Source organism: Primulina huaijiensis, chromosome 15 (assembly GCF_012295235.1).
Source record: "Primulina huaijiensis isolate GDHJ02 chromosome 15, ASM1229523v2, whole genome shotgun sequence".
Classification (NCBI taxonomy): domain Eukaryota; kingdom Viridiplantae; phylum Streptophyta; class Magnoliopsida; order Lamiales; family Gesneriaceae; genus Primulina; species Primulina huaijiensis.
In genome coordinates, this window is record NC_133320.1 from 5223387 (window position 1) to 5236686 (window position 13300).

Below are 13300 nucleotides of genomic sequence, written 5' to 3' on the forward strand. Positions count from 1 at the left end.
TTAGCAAGAATTAAAAGGATGATATATGTTTACAAAAATTTTAGATGGATGAATCAGAGAATGCTAACAGAGTCTAATGGCCATTAATAGATTATTATAAAAAATTAAACATTATTTGAATTATTAATTAATTTGTAAGACATTATTTGAAGTTAAAAATAAGATAATGATATGTAGATAAATAATATAATAAAAAGTAAATAAAAGTTAATAGTTAATATAAAATCTAATTTGACTGATAAATAATAACTTATTTGATTGATAAAATATGAGATAAGATGTAATAATATTATTTATTAAAATAATATTGTAATTTTAAATTTAATGATTTCATCTGATAAATAATTAATAGGTAAATAATATGAACAAATAAACATAAACTCGTTTTGTCTGCTGTCTCCTTCCAGCTGCTAAGCGAAACCATTTTTCAAGATTCCGCCAACAAAATCCAAAATGATGCGACTCCGGTTCCTCTTTATGTTCTATTCCGCGCCATTTGCTAGGAAGTTTTCTACTTCACACGATGCCGCCGTAGAGCAAATCTTCGGCATAATCAGCACCTCACCGAATGCACGTTCTTTGCAGCACTCCCTTAAAGCATCCCAAATCGCCCTCTCGAACGATTTGATTGACAGAGTCATGAAAAGGGTACGCTTTTCCCATGCTAACCCGCTTTCTGCTTTGGAGTTTTTCAACATTGCTTCAAGAAACAGAGGGTTCTTTCACACTTCATTTTCTTTGGACACCATGCTGTACGTGCTTGGTAGAAGTCGTAAATTTGAACTAGTATGGGAATTGTTGATGGAATATAAGAGAAAGGATCGATCTTTAATAACCCCCAGAACTGTACAGGTTGTTTTGGCTAGGATAGCTAAAGTTTGTTCGGTGCGGCACACGATTGTGTCATTTAAGCGGTTCAAAAAGATTGTCTCTGAGTTTGATGTTTCTTGTTATAATGCCTTGTTTCGGACTTTGAGTCAGGAGAAGAGTATGAGTGATGCTAGGAATGTGTACCATAATTTGAAGCACGAGTTTAGGCCAAATTTGCAGACGTTTAACATACTGTTGTCAGGTTGGAAGTCACCGGATGAGGCAGAGGCGTTTTTCGTAGAGATGAGAGAAATGGGCGTTCAGCCGGATGTCGTCTCTTATAATTGCTTGGTGGATGTATACTGTAAAGGAAGGGAGGTTGAGAAAGCACGTAAGGTGATGAAAGAAATGAGGGAGAATGGAGTTGATTTGGATGTGATAACACACACATCTTTGATAGGAGGGTTGGGGTTGGTGGGGCAACCTGATAAGGCGAGGGAGATCTTGAAGGAGATGAATGAGTATGGTTGTTATCCTGATGTTGCAGCTTATAATGCTGTAATTCGGAATTTTTGCATTGCAAAGAGGATGGGTGATGCTCGACATATGTTGGAGGAGTTGGTAGGTGTTGGGTTAAGTCCCAATGCAACGACCTATAATTTGTTCTTTCGAACATTTTATTGGGCAAATGATTTAGGGAGTTCTTGGGATTTGTATTTGAGAATGAGAAAGACAGGGTGTTTGCCAAACACACAATCTTGTATGTTTTTGATTCGGTTGATGCATAGGCAAGAGAAGGCTGAAATGGCACTTGAATTGTGGAATGATATGGTAGACAAGGGGTTTGGTTCATATATTTTAGTTTCTGATGTTTTGTTTGATATGCTTTGTGATATGGGAAAGTTGGAAGAAGTCGAAAGGTGTTTCTTGCAAATGGTGGAGAAAAGGCAGAAGCCGAGTTATGTATCGTTCAGAAGGATCAAGGTGCTTATGGAATTGGCTAACAAGCAAAAGGCTGTTTTGAATTTGTCAGAGAAGATGTCTGCTTTCGGTTCAACTATCCACTTGGGAAAAAGTGTCGTGGATGAACTAGAAAGACCTATTTCAGATTTTACAGTCAAATAAAAATGAATGTAGACATTTTGCTACCTTTGGTTGCGAGATCCAAATACTTGGAAATTCTTGTCTGATGAGGCGATTTTAAGCGAAACAAAAACAAATGGTTGTTGAATCTGTTAAAAAGTAAATATTTTGAACTATCTACCATTTAAAGCCATGATTGTTTTCTTGTTGAGAGGAATAGGCCGAAGTTGAGGATGGACCTATACATTTCATACTCTTTCTGAAAAATTTGGAAGGCGCCAGTTGCAACTTATGAGAGAGGAATTTGTTATATGCATGAAATCGATTTTTTTAGCAATTATCTTGGCAAGTTTCTCTACTGGTATCTTTGTTAATATCACTTATTTCCATGCGACTTAGCACTCTACATGCAGCAGCAGTGAGAGAGAGAAACATTGGTCAACCTGAAAGGTTTCTTTGAATAATTTGTTTTGAAAAATGGCATCATCATATTTGGTTTTTTTGTCTTGACTCCATATTTTTTGAATTTGGTGGTACCTTTTCTTGTGGGTGCAACCCAAAAGGTAATTTATTGACAGATTAAAAGGAAAGTGAATAATGTTAGGCCTATGTGACAGATTCTTGACTTCTTGAAACTGAGAGAACATTTTGTGCTTGGTTTGGGACAGAGTATATGCAACACTAATGATACAAATTCCTTTAATTGTTTCAGTAGATTCTCTGGTCTGGGAGGATGATGCATGTGCACTTTTTTTAGTTTTAGGAAAATTCAACTTGCATCCTTGCCTGGTTGCTCTAAATGCACTGCATCAGTCTACTGATTTTTCAGTATTTGAATCAATTGCTCTGTAGACGATTATGGTCGAATCTTCATCCTCTACAGAACCTTAAAATTTGGCAAGAAATCGAGGATACATGGAAAGATGGATGATGGGAACGGTGGTGGGGAAATTATCATCTCAAATCCAAGCACAACCTCCCTGTTTTCATCATTTCCTCTGTGTATAAGTGAAAAGGATGAGGGAAATTAGCAAGAAAGATGATGGGAGTGGTGATGTAAGGGTTCAGAAGTCGTGTATCAATCCTCAATTCTGCGCAAAAACAGAACAAGAACGTGCTTCCACTTCATGTGGAAAAAATGTTCAAAATCTTCCAATAAAATTCATGTTCCAACAATCCAATTTTTTAAGTTTATTGCATATGATACGTCTCCCGTAACTTATATCTCTCGTTCCAGTTTTCAATACATGAATATAACAAGAAAATGGTTGATCATAGCGGCAGACTTAAGGTGAATGAAGCAGCATTACTAAATAACAACCTCACTGTCTGCGCCAGGGGATTGACCAGTGCTTGAACCGTCGAAATTCTGTTTCGAAAATTCTGCATCTGGCAGAGGTCGTAATCACCGTGTTACTGATCAGGCAAATAATCAGATGATTTCTCCATCAAACTTTCAAGTTGAAAAGCAAATCAAAAGGTGTGTTTAATTAATTGTTTTCAAGTTTTGAATCTTATGAGGTCTTATTTTTCACTTTTAACTTAGAATTGATGCACATGTACTGAATACAAACAACAGATTGTCATAATTCTGACAGTCCTACCAAAGCCTCAACCCTAGGTAGTTAAAAGATGACTAGAGAAAAGCTGGATGCATATTACTTGCACAGCCTAGTGCCTACGTTGGGGTTTCATTCCCAATTAAAGTTATTTTGTGATTAAAATATCAACTGTGTACCTCAGTGTCTGTTACTGACAAGATCTTTTAGTTAACCTCAATGTCCATTGTCAACAAGATCTTTTACTTTACCAAATTTAAATTCGGGTTTGATATGGCCAATGGCTCTCATCACTTTTTGCCTTATGTTTGGTGAAATATCTTCAATTTGCTTGTTGCTAAATTATTTTCATAGTTTGTTTCAATGGCCCCATGTTGGAGATTTGTCAAACTCAATGTACGATTTATGCTGTTTTTCCTTGAGCTTCCATAATAATACATTAAATTAAAGCTGTTAAATGGTATACAAATAAAATTTGGGGAAGTTTCTGTGAGAATTTGTAACGTAATTTAAGTTTTACTAGAAAAGACACTTTCCATATCAGCACCTTGAGCTTCTACTGACGCTTTGAAAGAAAAATGTCTTTTATTACACATTCATCAACAAAGGGCAGAAATATTTAAAGAATCCAAGGTAGGTTTATTGCCATTTCTCCATCATTTTCCGTGTGTTTAAATTTTCTTCTTAGACATAATCCTCCGGATCATATGGTTTGTTTAAGATTTTGAGGCTCTTTCATGTAAATGCTTTGTCCACGTGCATCATTTCTTATATGATATATGTTTTCAGAACCGTACACAATCGTTGATTTGACCCATTTGCTGAAAATTATGGTGTGAAATAATTTGATTGGTTAGCAAAATAGGATAAAAATCGAGTAACCAGCGAAAGATCCAGAAACCAGCTCTTCCTTAGGTATTAACTTTTTGCAACCCATTTACACGGTTCAAAATCATACGCTTCCTCTTCATTTCTCTATCTGTATCTGAAAGATTTGATTGCTCTGGTGAACTTCTAGTTCTCTAATCTCCCCTTGTTTAAAAGTTTCAATTTTTCTTTACAAATCAGAGAAAATGGTGGCTTCACCGAATCTGGTATATATAGCCATAGCACTTCGGATTCTTGATGTGGAACATCATGCAGATCTCGAATTTACCATTTTCGATATAATTTACATATCTGGACACATCTATTTGCTTGCATGCAAATTTCCCTGAACTAAATTGATAGTTTTTTTGGCTTCCGATGACTAATTTAAACAATACATGTTTTGGTAAATTAATACTTGTTTTTTAACTTTTTTTCCTTTATTAGCTAACATTTAATTTGCATCACCTTTTATATGCTGTCAAATTGGCGATGTTTGGCTTGGTGGATACACATCTTTACAGTGATTTTAATGTCGTAGCATATTTTTTTGAAGCATTTACTTGCATTTTTGTTTATCTTTTAACTCAATTACTTTGATTTTTTTTTTTACATGGAATAAAATGGACTGATATAACCAAATTATATACGGATAGGTAGTTTATTAGCTATTTCTTCTTGTACATTATCTCGTGCATTTACTCGCAATGTTGTCTGCGGGCTACACGGGATGGTTACCTTGTGGAGCAGCTTGGACATGATGACCGCTCATCAATTGAGGTTTTCTTCTCTCTTTTAACCTTGTAATAAATTTGAACTCAATTTAGTTCAATAATATGTCAAGCTTGAATCCTAGTCCAATCACCACGGTTTTTACCTGAATTTATGGTTGTTGAGCCTTTGAAACAATATCATTTGAATGGCGCTGTAAAAAAATAAATTTATAAACAAATAAAATGTGATTTGATTGGGCCTTAAATCTTAATTGATTAAATTTATCTGTTATTCAAAACATTAGAAAGAATTGACATCCTTGCATGCAAAAGTTGGTATGTTGGAAGAAGAAATAAGAAAATACCACGAAGAGGCCTCTGATTATCACAATCAATGTCAGCAATTACACAAGGTAATGTTGCTGTGTTCTTGATTTCTCTTGGATTTCTGGAAGTCAGCGGAGAGCATCTGACTGTTGTTTTATTTTTAACATGAAGATCAAATGACTCTCTTTTAACCCAGTATTCTGTTTTGGTTCTGATTTGTTTTTCTACTTGAACAGGAGCTAAAGAATCTGAAAGATAATGAACAGATGAAACCGAAGGTCTGTTTTTTTTCCTCTTTAGCTTGGAATTTTTCCAAGTAAATTTATTTCCTGCTGTCATATTTCCAATTTATTATAGTTACTTTACTGTTCCTTTGACACAAAGAATTAAAGTAATATCTGATATATTGATATCTGTTTCGAAAGCAGAGAGAGACAAGAAGCAAGGATGAAAATACGCCAAGATTCCTCAAGACTTGGCAATGTTGGGGTGATCAGGTACTTGATCAAAAGCTAAAATATTCACTGAATATATTGCTTAAGATGCAAACAAACCAAATCCATCTGAATATTAACTATGTTCTATATCGAGATTGAGCTTCAATTTTTTTAGACCATTCATCATTTCATAATCTTTTTGTATTCCATCATCGAATAGCTAAATTTAATACTTTTGATAATTTGATGACCACAAACGCTGCATTTTGTATAATCTTTAAAATTTAAAACAATAAATTTTGTATTCAAATATGTTCCATTTCTATCACGTTGCCAAGCAATGTAGATCAAGTTCCACTTCTAAGTTGAATAATAATAATCGATTTAATCAGAACTAGAACCATAAGTTTTAGAGCCATGATTAGATATCGTATTTCTTGCAAAAAATTATAATTGACATCGGTTATCATTTTATAGCATATTTATATACTAATTTGGTATTCTTTACCGAATTCGAGTATTTCGATTATGATTTACGAACCAGTATTCGAGCTATCGCGAAAAGCTAGTGCACCGGCTTGGTTCGTTTGCATCATTGTTATTGTTACTCTTACCTTACAAACGTTTAATTGTGAAAAATTAGTATTTCCTTTGTTACACGCCCCTTTTTACGTGAATAATAACTAAATAATCCTTCTAAGAAACTTTTAATGGACCTTATAAATTAAATTTGGATATCCAATTGTTTTTTCCCGATATTTCTTTTGCAGTTAATGAGTGATTTAGACTGCTTGTTCTCAAGACTTTTAAATATGTCGTGATTATGTTTTCACAATGGTTAGTTTTGTGGCACCATCTTGAAAACATGCAAGAATCTATCACGTAAATTTTTAAAACAATAAAAATAAGTGGAAGTATTTACAATTTTAAATAAAACTTAAAATGACATAATTAAATTAAGCTTCTTGAGGCATCCATCACCAACCTTAAATTGGTATTGTTCATCTTTTTCTATTTGCTCTTCGTATTTATCTGGTGGAGTAGAGTAAGAGACGAGTATTTTGAGAAATACTTAGCAAGTGGAGGTCGTTCGAGATATATACAAACATATACATATATTTAAATTTGAAATTTACGTAGCATATTATAACTTGAAGCATAACAAATTTTCATACTTCATAATCTTGTCAACATAATATGAATGATCATAAGCATGAGCGTGAGATGCTGAACATGAAGCACTGAAACGTGAAAACATAAGCACAATTTTTTTTTTGGATAGGAAGCATCAATTTTATATTATAATAATGATCGTGTTACATAAAAGCCACATGAGTAATCCGCGAATTCAAAGAACCAAATGCACTATCTTGAAGAGAATACAAAAAAACATAAGCACAATTTGACCAATCTTGAAGGGAAATATATCATGAACAATGAATCATGCTCGAAAGAATTTTAAAAAACAGAAGGAAAATTAATCTACAAATTATATTTTAAAACATAATTCTACTTCAAAGAACAAGTGTACCAAATTATATACAAAAACTCACATATGAAAAAAATATATATTAAAAAAATCACTTACGAAAAATATATATATTACAAAAGCCCACTTAACTTAATTCATGGGTAAAGAAAACCGTGAGGAAATACTCAGCTTGGTTTGAACAATATTGTCTAAATCCTGACAGCACTCCGACATAACTTCGTCTTGCAAAAAAAGCTCCAAAAACTCGACGGCACTTGGGTGCAAATTCTCGAAAATTTGAGCAACACTTGGAGAGCATTTTTAGAATAGGTGGAAATTATATGTGATTTTCGAATAGAGGTTGTTGCTTTATTTATAGAGGTGCATCTGCTATCTACTTCGCGTATTATCTTCGGGATTAAATTTTGTATTAAATTCTTAAATTTAGGATATATATCAATTCAATATAGATCATAATCTCCTTGTCTATCCGTTAAGTAGGCTCTTTTCAAAAATTACATCCCTTGAAAGCATAGAAATTGAAATCTAGAGATTGGTGATAGGTCTATTTGATTTTACGAAGGAATCGAATCGTGTATTTCATGAGCTCGAAACCGATCGATTTATTCTTGAAAATTGGTTTAATCGGAATAATTTAAAACCCGTCATTTGGGGAAGTTGGTGAAAAATCACTAATCAAAATATTTTTTTGGGTTCACTCCCTATCCACAAAATTGTGGTACTAAGTCATACAAAATGTAATACACTTCATGTGGAAATGTGGTACACTTCATGTGGGAATGTGGTACTAAAAAAGTACCCAGGGACTGAAAACAAAAAAAATCGACGGCTGGGGACTGAAGGCCAATTTCCCGTCATTTCAACCGGTTATAATATACTATATATATATACATACATATATATATATATAGAAAAATCAAATAAACCTTTCATTTTTTTTTTGGTTAATTAATAAAAGTCAATCGACTCGATTTAACTAGAATTTTAAAATAATAATACCAAACCATTATTTTATTTACAAAATATATTATAATTGAAGTACCAAACAGTATGACATAACTATAATTCCCATAATAAATCGATTGAATAAGCTATTGATTATCATTTTTTTTAAAAACGCCCACTCTCTGCTCCCTTCATGTTTCAGAATAACATTCATCTCGATAGTACATCAAATTTTGCAAACGTTACTTGATAAATTTATCCTTTTTTATTTTTAAAATTAGCAACAAGATAAATTAACTCGTGGTAAAAAACTTGTTTTGAATTTTGAGTAATGGAAAAATGAGTGAACTTTTTTGTCGGGTAAAAAACTAAGTAAATTCTTGTCAACAAAATATTTAGTTGTGATGCAAGCAATTATCCACCAAATCTTGTACTGATACGGAATATGGTTCTACCGTTGAACAATTTCCTTTTTGAAGTCATACATGCTACAATATAGTAAAACATGATTTAAAAAATTTTACAATCCAGAAATTAATACATATCTCACTGCGGATGTTAGGGCGGGGGCATAGGCATCTGGTGCATTGAATGTGGCCCAACAGCAAGCTGCTGAGGTGGTGGTGGTGGCCGCCAAAGGGGCGGAGCAACCATTCCTGCTGGAGGCGGTGGAGGCCTAACAAAAGCTGGATTGACTTGTGGAGGACGTTGTGGTGGCATGTTGGCAAACTGCTGCATCTGTGGTGGTGGCATGCCCATTGGACCAGCGTTTGGTGGCTGACCCTGCCAAGATGGTGGTGGAGGCATCTGTATAGTGTGATAGACAGCGGTTTGTGGAGGTTGTGGAGGTGGTGGGCGGAATTGCGGGACTGGAGGTGGAGGAATAGTTCCATTTGCAAAAGGTCGTGGTGGTACAGGAACACCAGCAGTATTGTTCGTCTGAGGGAGCGTTGGAGGTCCACTAGCAAACATGGTATGAGGCCGATTTTTCTGAGTAGTTGGATTACTCGCAGCCAACACTCGCTCTGCAGACACATCAAATGAGTATGGCGCATACAAGAATAAAACATTTCAAACTCAAGAACAAACAAATCGGACAAGTATAAACACAGGATGTACAAGCATATCTTATCAACTTCTCAAAGCATGAAGTCCTGTCTTTGAACCAACATCGATCATTTTGTTTTAAAGATGTTTGGCACATGTTAAATGCTTGCTGACAAATAACAGCTAAAGACATGCCCTGTGGCTGTGACTAGCTTCTTGTGTGTGCATTTGGCTCATTCTCAGGAAGAAAAAACCAACACACACAGTCGATGTAACTACAAGCCTAACTTAAGTTCTTGCAACAATGCAAAAAGTAATGATTATTACGTAGGGCTAAAAGCTATATTCCTACTTTTCGAGAAGGGAATGCTGTTACAGATGTTTTAGCAAATTCATCTTTTGTTAGAGATGGAACCAATTACTACCAAGGAAATTCTTAATGTACATAATCGAGGACTATTCAGGTGGTGTTGGTTTAGTCATTCTCTCATGAATTGTTGTCTAATTGATTTCAATAAAAGCACATTTTCCACGATTGATTTAAGAAACTTAGGTTCGATCAAAAAACCAAAGTTCAAGGAAATCAAATGCTGCACCACTGGACTAATTAATTAAACCACCTGGTAATCATATCTCACAGAGGGCATGTGAAGTGTATTTGTTCAATGCACCATAATTAATATTTTTTAATACAAGATGAAATGGACTTAACCGTCTCATGCTTATGGTGAGAAAAGTTGGGTAAATGACAAAGTGGGAAAGGTATATTTGGTTTCAGTATCTTGCACGAACAAGACTACGAGAAATATTTGGAAGCAGCTTGATGAGAGGGAGGAAGGGAAGGAGGGCAAGAAGATATTCATACCAGCAGGTGTACCATGGCGCTCCCCCTTTGTGTCTTTCTTGTATGCATAAGACACAGTTATCTGACGATTGCAAAGATACTGGCCATTCATTGTCTACAAAAAACAAAAGGCTATTAGCCTCTTGAACAATGGAACCGTGTGACAATAACATGCAAGCAATATGTCCATTACAATCCATAAGGCACAATATTCCAAAGCAAATCATCATTTTTTTTTTGAGTGTGATACCAACCAAAACCTTTGTACCTGACCTCCGTGCCAAAGATTCAAGTGCAAAATACATCAAAATGTAGAATGATTTGTGTGAAACATCACAAGACATCATCAACTAGATGCATACTAGATGTTACATAGTTTGAACAAGGCACAATGCTATTTCAAGAAGACATAGCCAACCAAGCACATGAGAACATCAGATCAAAAAGGTTACCTCAATGGCAGCATCAGAAGCGTCAAAAGAGTCATAGCTAATAAATCCAAAACCACGAGAATTTCCAGTCTCTGGATCTCTCATTATCTGTAGAAGGCACCAAAAATAATGATAAAAAACCAGTAATTCAAAAATTAAAAAAAAAAAGATCGTGGATTTTACATGACAAATCAACAAAAGATACACCCATTTTTACAAAGCAACTTGGCAATGATCCATGCCAGAAGTATACAGCAATTAGTTCAATAATAGACAAAACCACATGAATCAGTACTTCTAAAATATGTAATAAAGCGTCTAATGCATCATATTCGCAAGGTGCGGCTGAGAGTGGAGGAGTGTCAGATATAGAGCAGAGATTCAGGTACCAGTAATAGACAACATACTCATAAGTTCATATCCACGCAGTTTTTAAAAAAATATCGCAGCACCAATATTTTTTCCTAATTAAGACTCAACCCCAACCTCGCCAAAAAAGGGAGAAAAGAATAATAAGTAAAGGAAAATGAGAACAGGACAGCGAGAAGTGCGCAAAAAAAATCCAAGATATGGTAATTGATAAATAGAAGCAAATGAATTTTGAGCCCACTCTGCCAGTCTTGCGTCAAGAATCAAACCCAGGGGCAATAGACATGAGTAAAGTGCAAGAGAGAAGCTTGACCTTTGGATTCGAAACAATGACACCAAAAGCACTGAAAGTATCATAGAGAAGCTTCTCATCAACATCCTGGAAACAATACAAAGAATTACGTTGTGAATTTTGTGCGATAAAAAGGTTGCTCAGAAGTAGATAACTTGAGCATTGAACTATGACTGTGTCATGTAAGATATACCATGTAGAATGACAACATATAATAAAGAGTGAAAAGTTGAACTGAGAGAGTAATCTAGAGAAAAAAAAGGACCAAAGTTCTTACAGGATCAAGGTTCCCTATAAAAAGGTTAGCTCCCACATCCACACTTTTCTTATCTTGTGATGCCTGGAGCCAACAAAACAGAGTAAACAAGATCATCAATGAGTACACGGCATGTAGAATAGAATATTATAGAAACCTTAAGGGATCTCATAAGTAAATAGAAGTAAAAACATTAAAATGATGACAAACTCGAATCTAAACGAAATGCAGCACATACCTTATTTACTCGAATTGCCTTACCATACAGCTTAATCATATTCAATACCTTAATGGCCTGGAAAAGAATCAATAATTAAAATCACTGAATTTTAGAAGGAGTAACTTGAAAAAAGGTCTCTTTCACAATAGTAGCAGTAAAATTACACTTACATAGTCAGCATCTTCTTCACTTCTGAACTCAACGAAGCCATAGCCTTGATGAGCATTTGTAACTCTATCCTTGGGAACATATACATTGACTAGATCATAAAAGAAAGTGTAAGACCCCAAAATATACCCCAAAAAAGAGATAGTAAAGGAACTAAATTCTGTAAGCGCCAAGTGAGTCTGTAAAGCATTCAAATCATTCAGGTTTCCAACCATCACTTAAAAAAGGGTCATTCGGAGAAAAATGAAGTCCACGGTAAAAGCCACAACCATCACTTAAAAAATGGTCATTCGCAGAAAATTGAAGTCCCACCATAAAAGCCACAAACATACCTACAGGACCGGCTTGCACAAACAACTCCCACAATAACTCCTCACTTGCCTGTAAGTCACACAGATAAGGAGCAGCTGAGATTCGAGATGACATTAAAGACAAAAAGAAGAAAAACCCCAGGAAGGCATTCACATGAATGATGAAACCAAGACAACTTCAGGAGAGAATCAGGAAACACAAAACTAAAAGCTAGCACCATGAATGATATATCAGCTATTTCAAGATTAAGCAACAAAAAAGTAAGTTCGCTGCTCTAAAAACCCAAAGTATCAAGTGTCAATCATTCATTGTTCTGTTATACTCCAGAGGTTTACTCAAAATTATAAGCGTAACTAGCTAACACATGCGTTCAAGTAAATTAAATAGAATAGATAGAAAACCCAATGCATTTCGACAAACAGAATCTAAACCCTGATGCAGAAGTAACACAAGGAAAGAAAAACAAACTACTTTGGTTTCCAAATTGCCAACATAGACGGTGGCGTCTTGGTTGCGCTCGGCGGCATGTTGGCCCAAAAGGTTTGCACCCACTCCAGGCGCAATTCGCGTCGTCATTGTCCTCGCGTAAAATCCCAAACACAAAGAAAGCAAGCAAGCTGGAATTTTTTACCCAAGGGTTTAGGGATTCGACCCCTTCTGTATGTATGTGTATTGCTTTATGTTACATCAAGATTTTTTGTGAAAAATTAAGAAGTAAACATTTAAAAAAAAAAACTCACAAAAAATAGTAAATTTATAACTCAAGATATATGAAAAAATTATTAAAGTCAAAAGACAGATAAAAATATATTAGAAATAATATAACATGCTAGATTGATTCTTCAGTTTTGATTGTTATCTATTATTTTTAAAAAAAATTAGATTATATATAAATTTGTTAGTTAACATAATTAAACTAAACTAAAATTTTCACATAGCGATTGAAATATATAATTTTAAAACATGTGTGAAAACGGTCTTATTAGACTTGTGATATCAATCAACACATCGGCTAAATAAATAAAACTGAAGTAAATGTGCAATTTAAATGGATAAGTTATTATGGGTGTCCGGAGATAACAACTCTTACGTTACTCTTTCTTCTAATTAAGAAGAAATTCACTAAAA

The 13300-nt window shown here is 34.6% G+C and overlaps 2 protein-coding genes across 2 annotated transcripts; one reads left to right on the top strand and one right to left on the bottom strand.

Annotated features, from left to right (window-relative positions):
- The first annotated feature begins 386 nt into the window (after positions 1-386).
- On the top strand, positions 387-6089 carry LOC140958429 (putative pentatricopeptide repeat-containing protein At1g02420). Its single transcript, XM_073415869.1, has 4 exons — positions 387-5099; positions 5338-5445; positions 5596-5637; positions 5790-6089. The coding sequence occupies exon 1, from the start codon at positions 454-456 to the stop codon at positions 1933-1935; it is 1482 nt and encodes a 493-aa protein (XP_073271970.1). The 5' UTR covers positions 387-453; the 3' UTR covers positions 1936-5099; positions 5338-5445; positions 5596-5637; positions 5790-6089.
- Positions 6090-8674: 2585 nt separating this feature from the next.
- Positions 8675-12851, bottom strand: LOC140960153 (uncharacterized). The gene is made up of 9 exons (XM_073418301.1): positions 12644-12851; positions 12193-12241; positions 11863-11951; positions 11711-11767; positions 11494-11556; positions 11238-11303; positions 10577-10663; positions 10146-10239; positions 8675-9258 (listed from the first exon to the last, which is right to left on the bottom strand). The coding sequence occupies exons 1-9, from the start codon at positions 12746-12748 to the stop codon at positions 8792-8794; spliced, it is 1077 nt and encodes a 358-aa protein (XP_073274402.1). The 5' UTR covers positions 12749-12851; the 3' UTR covers positions 8675-8791.
- Between the last annotated feature and the right edge of the window lie 449 nt (positions 12852-13300).